Genomic DNA, 14,916 nt, shown 5'->3' with positions numbered 1-14,916 from the left:
TCGGATGCGATGAGATGGAGCCTGCGGGACTTGTAATAAGAGGAACTCAGCCGGGGAGTAGACAGTGAGTCGAGGTACTAGGGTGACTGGAAGGCATAAGAGGGTTGGAGGCTGGCTAGAAGACAGGGTTTTTGTTAGGGTGCCATTGCACCAGAAGAAAATGCCCCGTGGAGCAGTTAGGTCAGTTGAAACCCGCCTGGTGTGGTTACAGTGGGAATAATTGTGGCCTAGGGAGTAGCAGGCCGGGAGCTGAGACTCAGGTAGAGCATAGAGTTGTACGTTAGGAATGGGAGTAAAGGGGTTAGATGATTCTGGAGCATTACGCGGAAAGGGAACCGGTACCGTAACGAGAGGAGTCTGCCCAAGAGTGGCACACAGAAGGCAGGAGGTTAAATTAGTAAGTCCGGACTGGTTAGCAAGTGCTAACCCCTCCCTGAGGAGGGCAATCCAGGAAAAGGGAGTATTGTGGGGTTGGAGTTGAGTGGTTAGCGCTTGTTCCTGCTTTCGTATAGAGGCGCTTACAGAGGTGAGCACATAAGCGCGCCATATGTAAAGGTGTGAGGAGGGGTACGATTGCCCTGGGAAGTCATAGAGTGCTGCCTTTTGGGGACTGGTTCATCTTGGGTTCCAAGGGTTGGGAATGGTCAGAGTGAATTGGTTGTTTCCCGTAGGGGCGCCCTGGGGATTGAGTGCGTCAGTTTTGGTTAGAAGTGAGGGACTGTTTCTGCCTTTTTCCAGAGTTTTTTCCAGGGCACAGGAGTTCATCCAGACACAGCCCAGACAAGAATGCCAGGAAGAGGTTTTACAGGTTTCAGGCTGTTTGTAATGGTAGCAGAGAACAGGGAGGGGGACCCTGGAATTGTAAAACCTAGAAAAGTTGAGCTGTATGGGGTGTGAGCACCCCGCTGTGGGGCAGTCAGTGGTGGCTAGAAGAGGATTGTGAGAGTAAGGGGGAGGGTCACAGATATGCTGTGTTTTGGTATAGTTTTTAGTAAGGAAGAATCTCCAGACATACTGAGAGGAGCTAAGTTTTGGTAAGCTTGAGAGATAGAGGGCCAGTAGGAGTACACTCCCAGCGGGCGGGGGGGGGGCCATTAGGACACCTCTTTACTCAGGACAAGTGGACCCGAGTACGCGCCCGCAGTCTGGCAGGGGCTGAGGGAAGCAGGGGATTCACGGCTGTCGGAGTTTTAAGGAGAGTTTGGTGAGCTGCTCCTTGATGAGCCCGTTGACTTGCTTTACCTTACCAGAAGATTGAGAATGGTAGACAGCGTGGAGTTTTTACTGGACTCCTAGGGAGGTAGAGGCAGCATTAGTGACTTTGGGAGTAAACAAGAGGTAATGTTTTAGATTAGATGGTGGGCTAAACGATGAGTAAAGGAAGGGGGAAGTGGAGAGAAAGAGAGAGAGAGAGAGAGAGAGGGGGGGGAGAGACAGAAGGGGTGCTTGTGGTTACAGAGGGTGGTTGGAGGTGGGCGGGAACTATGGCGGCCATAACAGGAACCTGGGAAGGACGGGCTGTGCCACGGTTAAAGGTGCAGGGCAGGCAGCCCCCCTTCCCCCCTGTGATAAGTAAGAAGGGGACACTTTACCCGCTACCTGAAGTGACACCCTGGGCCAGACAGACGGGACGCCTCTTCCCACATTCACTGCCTTTCTCCAGTGTGAAGTCTTTGGTGCCGAGCAAGGTGGGAGGTTCTCATAAAGTCTTTCCCACATTTACTGCATACAAAAGGCCTTTCACCAGTGTGAACCCTCTGGTGTGCAATAAACTCGAAACTTCGCCTAAAGAATTTCCCACATTCAATGCACTCAAAACGCTTTGACTCAGTGTGAATACTCTCATGGTGAATAAGTGTAGACTGGTGTCTAAAGACTTTCCCACAATAACTGCACTTATAAGGCCTTGCTCCACTGTGAACTCTCTGGTGTGCAATTAGATTGGAGTGATTGTTAAAATATTTCCCACATTCATTGCACTTATAAGGCATTTCTCCAGTGTGGATTCTCTTGTGCACAGTAAGGCTGTGTTTATGACTGAAGGCTTTTCCACATTCGCTGCACTCATAAGGCCTTTCTCCAGTATGGATTCTCTGGTGCTGGACAAGTGTAGTTTTGCGGCTGAAGGTTTTTCCACATTCACTGCACTCATAAGGTCTTTCTCCAGTATGGATTGTCTGGTGCTGGACAAGTGTAGCTTTGCGGCAGAAGGCTTTTCCACATTCATTGCATTCATAAGGCTTCTCTCCACTATGGATTCTCTGGTGTTGGACCAGTGTGTTTTTGCGGCGGAAAGCCTTCCCACATTCACTGCACTTGTAATGCATTTGTTCACCATGAAATGCATCCTTATTCTCAGTGCTCCTGTGTGTCTTCCTCTTGCTGTGGTAGATGGCCTTTTGTTGGCAAGCACCCAAAGTAGCCTGGAAGTTTTTCTGCTCCTCCTTACAGGCAAAGGGCTTTTCCGATGGGTGAGGTTCTTTGCTAACTGTGCAGTTCTTCACAAACGAGGCCTCACCTTCATCCCTTCTTAAGGGTTTCTCTATACTGTAATGCTTCTGGTTCTGGAGAAGGTTTGCACTGAACCCAAATTGTCTCCCACAAGCCTCACATGTGTGAAGCTTCAGTCCATGGTGTGTACCCTGGTGTTCATCCAGGTGCAAAATATCTTTCAAGATAGGGTAACTTATGTCACAAAAGTGAGCCGCCTGTGTGGGTGAACCCGCCTTGGAAGTATTAATATGTGACATATTAGTATGGCTCTGTTCAGAAGATGCCTCTTCATCCTTCATTCCATGCCAACAACCAGGGCCTGCCCAAGCCCCTCCTGCTGTGACTAGAGTCATGCCCTCTTCAGTTAGGCACCTGGAGTTCTCTCTCTTGCTACAGTTCAGCAACCACAGAGGATCTGGCACCATAAGGTATCTCCCTTGAGTCAATGTTCAGATACATGAAGTTCAACATCTGACTGATGAGTTCTGTTGTATTCAAAGCAGTCCTAGAGCCTGCCTGCAGTGTGAACTTTCTGGTGCCGACTGAGGTGAAGGCTTAGGAGAGTTTGGTGAGCTGCTCCTTGATGAGCCCGTTGACTTGCTTTACCTTACCAGAAGATTGAGGATGGTAGGCAGCGTGGAGTTTTTACTGGACTCCTAGGGAGGTAGAGGCAGCATTAGTGACTTTGGGAGTAAACAAGAGGTAATGTTTTAGATTAGATGGTGGGCTAAACGATGAGTAGAGGAAGGGGGAAGTGGAGAGAAAGAGAGAGAGAGAGAGAGAGAGAGAGACAGAAGGGGTGCTTGTGGTTACAGAGGGTGGTTGGAGGTGGGCGGGAACTATGGCGGCCATAACAGGAACCTGGGAAGGACGGGCTGTGCCACGGTTAAAGGTGCAGGGCAGGCAGCCCCCCTTCCCCCTTGTGATAAGTAAGAAGGGGACACTTTACCCGCTACCTGAAGTGACACCCTGGGCCAGGCAAGGGTAACCGGGGTTGAGGAGCCAGGGCCTCTCTAATCATCTAAGAGCCCCAGCAACTCGGGACAGAAACCTCCGGAAGAATCCAACTTCCGTGCGCTCTGGCCGGAAACCGGATTATCCAGGGTTGCCCCGCGTGGTCCAATTTCTCTGCCAAGAGTGGCCGAGGCCTTGAACGCACTGGGGCAATCTGACTTTCAATGTCCCGTGAGCTGACAAAAGGGGGCAAGGCTTAGTGGGCGGACGGGGTCGTGGGCAGTCGGAAGCCCAGTGACCCTCATTTCCGCATTTGAAGCAGGCTCCCGCTCCCGGGGGGGGCCGCTGACGGCCACCCGTTTTTCCGCCTCCTGCCGGCCGCAGAGCTGCCACCAAGGCCTGGGTTTGTAGAGTGACCTTCTGCATCATTTGGGCCTGGCGGGCTGCCTCTGCCTTAAAGGCCATTTTTACCAGGTCCTGTATGGGGGTTTCCGGCCCATCCTCAACCTTTTTTAGCTTTTTCCGGATATCAGGGGCAGATTGTGAGATGAAATGGGAGGCAAGGACAGTCGCCCCATTTTGGGACGTGGGGTCTAGCCGGGTAAAACAGACAAGAGCATCTTGTAAGCGGCTGAGAAGGAGAGCAGGATTTTCATCTGGCCTTTGAGTTATTTTTCTGAGTTTGTCATAGTTTACCACCTTATTGGAGACAGTATTCATGCCCCGTAGGAGATATTGGAGCATGCGATCACGAGCTGGGATGTGGGATCCTGGTCCCTCCTGATAACTCCACTGGGGGTCTGTGCTAGGGAGAACTTCAGTTCCAACGGGGACCTGGTTGGGGTTTATAGCATGATCCCTGTCAGCTATATGTCTAGCCGCCGCTAGAATGTGCTCATGTTCTTCTGCGGAAAGAGTGGAGGTGCAAATGACACGGATATCGTGCCATGTGAGACTATAGGCCTGAGTAAGGTACTGAAACTCCTTAATGTAGGTGGAGGGATCAGCCGAGAAAGATCCAAGTCAGCGTTTGATTTGAGCCAGGTCTTGGAGGGAGAAGGGAACATGAACTCTGACGAGACCTTCTGCCCCGGCCACCTCACGAAGTGGCGCCAAGACAGTCGGTGGGTGGGAACGAGTATGGGCCGCAACTGGAGAACTTAAAGGGGGCGGCACCGCAACGGCAGAAGGGGAGGAGGATGAGGAAGGAGGAGGAGGAGGACCTGTGGGAGTGGGGGCAGGGTCTGCAACTGGCAGAGGAAGGGGGTTGGGGTGAGTAGGAGGGAGATGGGATAGGTGGTCAGGCAGCTCCTCCTGTGGTTCATAAGGAGGGGGAGAGCTGACCTTGGGAGGGGTGCGAGCTAAGAGAACTTGATGAGTGGAACAGGAGGAGCAGAGGTCGGGGTGGGAACGCAAATCCCAAAAAGCCTGGACGTACGGCACTTTGCAATCCTTGCCAGTACGGCGACAAAATTGTTTAGGTCTTGTAGGATGTTAGAATTGAAAGTACCGGTCGGGTTTTGTTAGGAATTTGGGACTCTGTGTTCCCCATGGCACGTGTGGCAGGACCTTTCCTTTAGCGGGATTGGGCTACAGTGGTGTGGGAAGAGGTGTCCCGTCTGTCCCACAGGCCCTCTAGAGGGTGATAGGAAGAGTCAGAGAAGGCGTCCCCCCGTCTGACTGTTCCTATTGTGGAAGTGGAAGTGGGGGAAGGACCAGAGGAGGCGTCCCTCGTCTGATCACTTCCAAGGCTCCTGGAGCCTGGTTGGAGGATCTGACTCTCGGGCCGGCTGGCGCTTGGTGAGGGATCCGTGGAGTGGGAGACGCAAAAGGAAAAGAGGCCACCACACGCACCGCGGGGAAGATAGGCAAGTAAATGGACTTACCTTATCCGGAGCGTGGAGGCCAATTCAGAGGAAGGGGGGGTCGCCAGAGGGGGGGGGGCCGCTGGTGGACCAGCCGCCCACACCTCCCGGGTTTCGGCACCAAATGTGCGACCCGCAGAGACCCTTCCCGAAGTAATTGAGTTCGAGGAGTTGTTGAGCCAAGTCCAGGTTTATTGGGGTTTGCGGGCAACTCGAGCGGGAGAGGGAAGAGCTGCACCCAGCAGCTGCCGGAGAGGGTTTTTATAGGGAGGCGACCCACATAGGTGAGGTGTCGTGGAGTGATTGGTGGAGGCCAAACAAAGGATAGGGAAGAGCCTTGTGGCAAGAGGGGATTGGCTAAGTTTTGGCGGGCCAATGTCGGGGCGTGTACGGGTTTTGGCGGGCTGATGCGGGAAGGCGATTGGCTAGTCCTGTTGCTGGGCAGACCAACCTCCAGGGGCGGCCTGCTGGATGTGGGCCCCAGAGGCGGCCTGCTGGATGTGGGCCCCAGAGGCGGCCTGCTGGGTGTGGGCCCCGGATATGGGGGATGGGCTCTTTCTACCCAACACTACCTTATTCTTCAAAAACTAAAAAAGTAAAAATAGACTAACTGGATTGTATCAAACTGAAACACTTCTGCACAGCAAAGGATAAATCAACTGAGTAAAGAGACAACCTAGGAAATGGGAGGAAATTTGCAAGCCATACATCTGATAAGGGGTTACTATCTAAAATATGTAAAAAACTAAAACAACTCAATAGCAAGAAAACAAATAATCCAATTAAAAAATAAGCAAATGACCTAAATAGATATTTTTCAAAAGAAGACATACAAATCTCAACAGGTACATGAGAAAAATGATCAATGTCACTAGTCAGGAAAATGCAAATTAAATCACAATGAGCTATCACTTTAGCAGATATTGTTAGAATATCTGCTACCAAAAAGACAAAAGATGACAAGTATTGGCAAGAATGTAGAGAAAAGGGAACTCTTGTACATTGTTGGTGAGAATATAAATTAATATAGCCATTATAGAAAACAGTATGGAGGATCTTTAAAAAAATTAAAAATAAAACTACCATATGATCCAGGAATCTCACTACTGGTTTTACATTCAAAAGAAATGAAATCAGTATGTCAAAGAGATACCTGCATTCCCATGATCGTTGCAATATTATTTACAATACATAAGATATGGAATCAACCAAAAGTGACCATCAAAAGATGAATGGATAAAGAAAATACATGAATGGATATGTATACATTGGCAATCATTTCACAATGTATACCTATAATCAAAACATCGTGTCATACAATGCTCAATAAAGCTGGGTGAAATAAAGAAACAAAATATTACTCTCTTTGTCTTCTAAAGATCAGGTCTCACAGGGAGGATTCTAGAGGTCTCAGAACTGCAAATAAACTTATTAATCATTTTCCCAACAAAGATTACTTGCTAACATAATCCCCAGGCTAGATGATAAGTGGATGAAACATCTTCAATTTTAGTATAATTTAATTTTAAATTTTCACTGAATGGACTATCTGTGTTCTGTTTTATTCATTGAAATTTCTAATGGCATTCATATTAAAAGATAAAATTGCTAAGTTGGGAATTTCCTTTAAAATTTGGTGTTATCCAATAATTTGCCTTGCATCTCCAAACTCTTTTTCTCCAGAGAAACCACTGTATTCCTTCCCCAGCTAACGCCTCTTTCTCAATCTTTGCACATGGCCTTCCTTCCTAAATCACAGGTAAAACAGGGGTCATAACATTCCTGAACGTCCTGCTCCTTCCTCTAAAAACTACTTTATATTTGTATCCAGCCTTACCTCCCCTCATCTCGTCTCAAAGGAAGCAGCATCTCTCCTCCTGCTCAAAGCTATTTCTGCCAACTGTTCTATTGAGGCAGTCAACTCCTTCCTCTCTCAGTAGTTATTTTTTATCCATTCCCTCTCCCTCTGACATCTTAAGCTTCCCTGTTTCAGCTATCTTTTCCTCAAAACTCTCCTTCATTCCTACCCTAGTTAAATTTCACTCTAACTACAGTTCTCTCTTTCTTCTTGCTTCTGCAGCCAAGCTTCCTAAGATAATAGCTCATAATCACCATGACTGCTGTTTTTGCTGCTAGCTTCCCTTTTGCCTTCTTTTGGAAATCAGTACCTGATTTTCTCAGAGGAACCATTCCCTCCGGCCTCCTTGTGATGTAAATCTCGTCTAACCAATACTCGAATTACCTCAGCAACAATTATTGATTAAAGGAAGAACAAGTGACCCAAGTCAGATCCATCAGATCCAATCAGAGTCAACTTTAGGAAATTTTTTTTTTTTTTGAGTTATTGAGAAAGTGGATTTTCACTTGATCTTAGCCAAAAGGCTGAGAAGTAATGGAGAAAGTGTGGATTTTCTTTTCCAAAGCTTTGGAAAATGGAAATACATAGTGTTGGACCTGCAACAGGCTGTCTGCCAACACAAAGAGGAGGGCCCAGCTGAAAAGGGAGCAAAGAAGAAGGGCTAGTGGAGCCATGAGAGAAACTGGATCCTGGTGACATCACTGGTGCTGCTGAGTCTAGCAGTGACTAAAGCCAGAAATACTCTTGGGCATTTTAGTTGCATGAGCCAATAGATAGCTTTTTGCATAAGTCATTTTAGTTGTATGACTTTTCCTGTCATTTTCAAACAAACAAACAAAAAATATCTTATGTGATGCCCTTCAGAGTTTCCAATTTCTCAATTCTCATTCATTTCTCAATCCACTGTAAACTGCCCTCCAGTCTCACCACCGACTAAAAGTTCTGTTGCTAAATTCACCTCCTGCTTGCCAGACATTATTTCACTTGACTTTCTGTAGAACTTAAAAATATTGGCTAATCTCTCCTCATTTGAAATTATTTTACCCCTTGAATGTCTTCATGTTATTCTTTATTGGTTTTCTTCCTGCTTTTTTGCATTTTCTTGTTTCATTCCTCAAACCTTAAATCTTATCCTAACCAGAGTTTCATTCGCTTCTTATTCTCTAATTATACATTCTTATCTTGTGTGATTGCACTCATAAGTGCAAAATTTAAATAGTCATTTATATCCTAACAGTCTCCAGGTTTATATCTGTAGCTCTAAGTCCTCTGAACTGTAGACTCATATAATCAGTGCTTCTGTTAGGCATCCTTACCTAAATGTTCAAAGCTACATTAACAGCTTCCCCCTCAACCTGAATGACCTCTTTCCCATATTTCCTGTCTTTTTATATGTTTCTATATTTATTATGTCAGGCAATGGCACCACTAACACCCCAAATTTATACATCAGTGACCATCAGCGTCTTTCTCTTCTTTCCTCCTCTTCTTCTCTGAGTTGAATCCATCACCAATTAGTTATATAACTTGTAGAAAATGCTTTAGTTTAGTTTTCTCATAACTTAAATACGTGTTAATAATACTTGCTGAGAAGACTAAAGGAGACAATTCACATAAAGCACTTAGAACAGTGGCACCTATCATCTTAAATAAATTTAGCTTTTGTATTATTTATCTGTGGAGGTTATAAGCCATTTCTCTATTGAGGTATAAGCCACGCCATAACTTCATGGCTTAAAGCGCAGTCATTTATTTTGTTCGGATCTGTAAATAGAGCAGGGCAAAGTATAGGACGACTCATCTTTGTTCCATGCAGCATCAGAAGGTATTTTCAAGAGGGCTCACCCAAAAGCTTAGTGAATGGGTGTTTGCTATGGCTGAGCTCAGCCTGGGTTGTGGCCCAGAGATCTACGTTGTTCTCCAGTCTGCACCTCTCTTGCCAGTTGGGCTTCCTCGCAGAAGGAGGAATGAGTACCCATGAGGCAGGAAGTGAATTCGAAGAACAAGCATCCTGCAGGACAGGAATCAGAAGCCATTTACTATATGGCAGGCACTGTTCTGGTCCCAGAAACAGACACACTGTCACTTCCACTATATTCTGTTGTTCAAGCAGTCACAGAAGCCAGATTCAAGGAGAGGGGACAAAACACTTCTCAAAGGGAAGACTGTCAATTTCTGGCTAAGTTACAAAACCACCCCTGGCTCTTTCCTCCATATCCCCACCCTTCTTCTCTCCGTAACCACCTCCAGTACTTTGCTTTTAGCCTTTGGTAAGTTCCTGAACTGTTGTCATGAACTACTAACTTATCTCCTTGCCTCTTGTTTTACTTTCCTCCATTAACTTCCCCACACTGATATTTCTAAGACTATACTATGTTTACTTCCTTTAAAACCCTTTAATGACTCCCTATAATATGAAGAATATCCAAATTCTTTAGCATAGTACCCACAATTCCCAAACTGTGCACCAAATTCCCAAACTGTGCACCAAACTCACAGTTGCATGGCAGGATATTTAAAAGTTTTGAGTAAAAACACAACGACATCTGTTAAGACACTGTGAATTCTGTTACAGGCTCTCATAGATTGGGGACATTAACAGGTTCAGTAACAGATCTAGCTATATTTCTTTTTATCTCTGCAAACCTGGGCTTTGGGTGATTTCTATGGTTAAATAAAAAGGTACTATGTGAAAATCAGTATGGAACAGGAAATGAGGGTGATAGTATCCAATCTAAATCTGGGGTTCTAGAAGTTGCTCAGTGTCCAATAGCCATACACATTCCAATAGTAAATATGATTTAAAAATACAATCAGAATTTGGCTTTTTTTCCAATTTACATAGATTATTTTTTAAACACCTAATAAATTATTAGGACATAACTATTCAATAAATTATTTGGGCCTATGTACTTAATGAACAGAACTGTTAAATAGTTTTTTTTTATTCTAGAAATACTATGAAAAATTTTACAAAATCACTAAGGACAATGAGAAGGTTTGAAAAATTGTGCCATCATGTATGCAACAAAAATTTCAGAAAAGATGTTTTAAAAAAACTGTTGGCCATCTTCTCTTTTTAAAATATCTCCTCCAGCCACTGAGGTGCCTAGTGAGGAGGAAAGATGTTTGCTTGAGTTGGTCGGGATTACACTAGTCTATGCCTCACAGCCTATTTCCTCCATCTTTACCCAAGATGTCAACGCCTCTGGCCAACTCTGTTCTTTCCAGTTTTCAATCTCGTAATGCTTTATGCTTTTCTCTAATCCAGATTCTCCCTCCTCACTTCTCATTGTACCCTCTGGAACTTCCTCCACCATCTAATCACTCTTCCATATCCTGAATGTTTTCACAGGGCACTTTAACCAAAATAAAGTCCTCCCTAGAGTACATGGCCAATGGAAGCTCTTGATTTTTTACTATAATGAATATTCCCTCACATATCCTCCTAGTGACTAACTTGCTTTTCAAAGGCAGTACCAGACCTTTACTTTCTAGTCTTTTGAAACAATTGTGTTCTGGTGAGACCTGCCATCAGGTTATCAGGTTGTGTCTCCTCTGTTCACCCCAGCCCCTTTCTGTCATGAAGAGCCTTTTGCTCGTCACCCCTCATGGTATCTTCCCCCATTCTTCAGTGGCTTTGCCCTCTGGCTCACAGACTTCTTTCTCCACCCTGTCTGGTCTCCATCCTGACTGACCTCAGCAACTATTTGAATGAGTCACTCCACACCCAGGCCTCCTTGGTCTCCTCATCTCCAATTACAGGTTCTTCCATTCCACATCAGCCAGCCCAGAGTCACAATCTAGCCCAGAGTTCTCAAAGTGTGGTCCAGGGACTGGCTGTATCAGGCTTGTCTAGGAGGCTTGGAAAAACGCAGATTTTAAGGCCAATCGCCAAATGCTGTTGAATCCCTTTTTTATTTATGGAAAGTCCTGAGAATGTGAATTTTAACAAGCTTCCCAGGTGATTCTTAGGTGAAGTAAACTCAGATTTACTGTGCAAGTGTAGTAATTTATCCTGAAAAACAACTCCACAGTTTAACTGAATGACTTAGAGATCATAGCCTTTAAGGAGAGTCTCCTATCTTTCTGCATTACAACTGCTTTTGATGGAATGTGGCCTCTCCCTTTGCATTTATTTCTTGATGTGTTCTCCTGATTTCACATCTCTGTGTTTTAGCTTAGATCTTAAATTAATAATAATAAACTTTTTCTGATCATTGACTATATGGCAGGCACTGTTCTAAGTCCTTTACCATATTAATTCATGTAATCCTCACAAGAACTCAGAAAGGCCAATACTCTTAGTAATTTCTGTTTTTCTTGCCAAAATATTCAATTCTCTTGCCTCTCTGTACTTTTTTTGCTTCCATCTGGCAATACACCAACCTAAGATCTACCTTCCAATGAATGCTCTCCCCAGTCTTCAGACCTCCAATCCTAACCTCACCTTTCCTTTTTTTTTTTTTTTTTTCCTTTTTCTTTTTTTTTGAGACAGAGTTTCGCTCTTGTTACCCAGGCTGGAGTGCAATGGCGCGATCTCGGCTCACCGCAACTTCCGCCTCCTGGGTTCAGGCAATTCTCCTGCCTCAGCCTCCTGAGTAGCTGGGATTACAGGCACACGCCACCATGCCCAGCTAATTTTTAGTATTTTTAGTAGAGACGGGGTTTCACCATGTTGACCAGGATGGTCTCGATCTCTTGACCTCTTGATCCACCCGCCTCGGCCTCCCAAAGTGCTGGGATTACAGGCTTGAGCCACCGCGCCCGGCCCTCACCTTTCCTTTTAACAGCAACCTTTGACTTTGACTTCTTATAGAATAGAAACTGTTGGATAAAAATGATCTAAACTGAACATCATCATCTTGCAGAAACATCTGCATTAGCACTCAAACTTCTTTTATTTCCTCACATATTTAACAAATAGTTATCAAGGGCTCACCACGTGTGTGCCATGCTGTACAGATTTCAAGGAGGAGATACCTGGCCTTTCACTTGTACTTGTTACTCTGGGTCTCTGGTCCTTCTCCCTTCCCATACTCATGCCCAGTTGATGGTCTGCTCTTCTACTCAGCATAATTATTTTTCAGACTGTTCTCATGTCATAACAAGACAAAAGCAGAAAACCTCACTCTCTTACTCTCACCTCTGTCTCCAGAGCCTAAATTTCCTGTGGAAAAAAAATATCATCTAGCCTTCTTTACTCACCTCCCACTTTCTCTTTAACTCATGCCAACTTTGTTTTTGTCTCAACAACTGCTCAAGCATGGCTTTTACTACAGTCATCAATCACATCATGTGACTAAATCTAGCGGCCATGTTGTTGGATCTCCCAGCAGCATTGGTACAGCTAATCACTCATACTTTGTTAATGTCTCTTTTCTTCTTGGCTTCAATCACCTTCTACCCTCTGAGTATCCCCTTTCCTGGCCTTTCCTGTTCTACCTAAACTTGAAATGTTGGACTGTCTCAGGTCTCTGTTCTACACATTCTTTCTTCTTCTCTACATTCTGTTCATAAGTAATGTCACCTGTTTTCAATTTCCATTTGCGTGCCAATTAAACCACACACTAGGCTGGGTGGTGGCTCACGCCTGTAATCCCAGTACTTTGGCAGAGGTGGGTGGATCATTTGAGGCCAGGGGTTCAAAACCAGCCTGGCCAATATGGTGAAACTTGCCTCTACTAAAAATTCAAAACCTAGGCAGGCATGGTGGTGGGCACCTGTAGTCCCAGCTACTCAGGAGGCTGAAGCAGGAGAATTGCTTGAACCCGGGAGGTGGAGGTTGCAGTGAACCAAGATTGTGCCACTGAACTCCAGCATGGGTGACCGAGCAAACCTGTCTCAAAAAACAAAACAAAACAAAGCAAAACAAAAAAAACTAGCTGACACCCTGGGCAAGTCACTAAATTCAATTAATTTTCTACAGAGTATCTACTTTTTAGCAGGCACAATCCTAGGCATGACAAATACAGACTAACCAAGGGACACTTCTTGCACTCAAGTAGATCAGTCTCTTATTTTTTCTGAATGTTTTCCTTACTTGGGTAACAGGGAAAAAATACTATAAGATTAGTAATAGTTCTTAAAAATACATATGTAACAATGAAGGAAAAACATTTCCTTTTCATAACCATGTCTGACAGACCACTATATCCCATTTCTCAAGGTCGCTTCAGAAAAAGCCACACATAACCTATTTTTTCCTGAAGCTAAAACTGGAGGTTAGAAACAGCTTTGTTAATGCTAGGGAAATCTATTCACTTTCTCTTCTTGTCACTGAAAATTTAAGGCCAAATTCCAACTCAGCGTGAATCTTGTAGCTTACTTATCTACATTCTTTTTCTTTTTGGCATTAACTACCTTTTGTTTCCCCTGTATTGGTCCAGATGCTTTAAATTTTTGCATGTGTTTTCAGTAAGTTGCTTTGGATTTTTTTTTTTTTTTAACAAGATCTGGTACAATCAGTGATAAATGCATATGAAACACTTGTAAACCGTAAGTGTAAATGTGTAAACATAGGGAATTAAATACAAGAGTCGTAGTCTTCTTAACAACTGCCTTGTAGTCCAGATATGTGTCTTTCAGATATGGTGAAGTAAAAATTTGAAGAACTAGATAGAATCCTGCAAGTCCTCACAATATTCAAAGGAAGGGAGGACCTACAGAAATGAAGCATTCAGTGTTCAGCAATTCAGGAAACAAATGAAATTCCTCATTCATTAAGTGCTTATTCTTTAAAAAATTAATTTACTACTCTCATCTAGAAAGAATTTTATTCTGAGGATTTTTCTCCAAATAACCAGCTTCATTTGAAGTGGATATACGTTGTTTAAAAATAATATGTGCCTCTGTACAATTGACTGCTCATAATTTTGAAATGACCAAATGCAGAGTTACATATTTACTTATACAAATTATATAGTCACACAGAAAAGCTCCTCAAAGAAAACACTATAAAATAATACTTTATTTTTTGAAAAGAAATTTAAAGTGGCATTAAATCATCTACCAAATATTTACTGAGTGCTGGCACTCTACAGCAGGCACAGTTATAGGCACTGGGGACACACTGAGAAAAACACAGGCAAGGCCACTGTGACCTATAAACGGGATCAACATTTTGCTCAAGTCCAAATATATTCCTGTTGTAGAGGATGTATCCCATTTGAAAATTAGCTTCTGTACATAGACTTATATATTTAAAAAGATTTGTCTAGTAAGTCTGTGTGTGACAGGAAAATGCTATTAATATTATTAAAGAATAACTAATGCCTTTCAGTGACTCGTGAGATTCTCTACTAATATTTCTCCCGGGTAGCTCAGTTTTGCCATGTGGATCATTGAGAATTTCCCTCAGTTATTTTTATTTTCTCAAAGGTATACTGGATAAGTTATTGAAATAAATCTGCTTTAAAGAATCAATCAATATTTAAATAGAAAGCATATGGGACTGTTTTTTGAAACTGAAGTTTTTTTTTTAAATGACTTATGAATAAAGGATTGTGTAGACTTGGAAACACTTGGGAATGTTAAGATCACATATGACTATAAACTAGCTGCGAGAAGATAAGAAGGGAGAACTAGTCTAAAAAATATCTCAGATGCAAGACAAGAGAACATATTTTCTTTAAATACATAATAAAGAAAACAAATATGCTTCAGCCACCTTTATCTGAATCACGTGGTTTACTCCTTAGACGTTTTGCTACTTTATCTTGTTTTTCTTTTTCTTTCTTTTTTTTT

At 43.8% G+C, this 14,916-nt stretch overlaps 1 protein-coding gene across 1 annotated transcript; it reads right to left on the bottom strand.

The window, feature by feature from the left end:
• Nucleotides 1–1,646: 1,646 nt before the first annotated feature.
• On the bottom strand, nt 1,647–3,047 carry LOC141581162 (uncharacterized). Its single transcript, XM_074385711.1, has one exon. The coding sequence runs from the start codon at nt 2,916–2,918 to the stop codon at nt 1,647–1,649; it is 1,272 nt and encodes a 423-aa protein (XP_074241812.1). The 5' UTR covers nt 2,919–3,047.
• Between the last annotated feature and the right edge of the window lie 11,869 nt (nt 3,048–14,916).

Source organism: Saimiri boliviensis, chromosome 14 (assembly GCF_048565385.1).
Source record: "Saimiri boliviensis isolate mSaiBol1 chromosome 14, mSaiBol1.pri, whole genome shotgun sequence".
Taxonomy (NCBI): Eukaryota; Metazoa; Chordata; class Mammalia; order Primates; family Cebidae; genus Saimiri; species Saimiri boliviensis.
The sequence above is the reverse complement of the archived record's forward strand: the minus strand, read 5'-3'. Positions and strand labels throughout refer to the sequence as shown.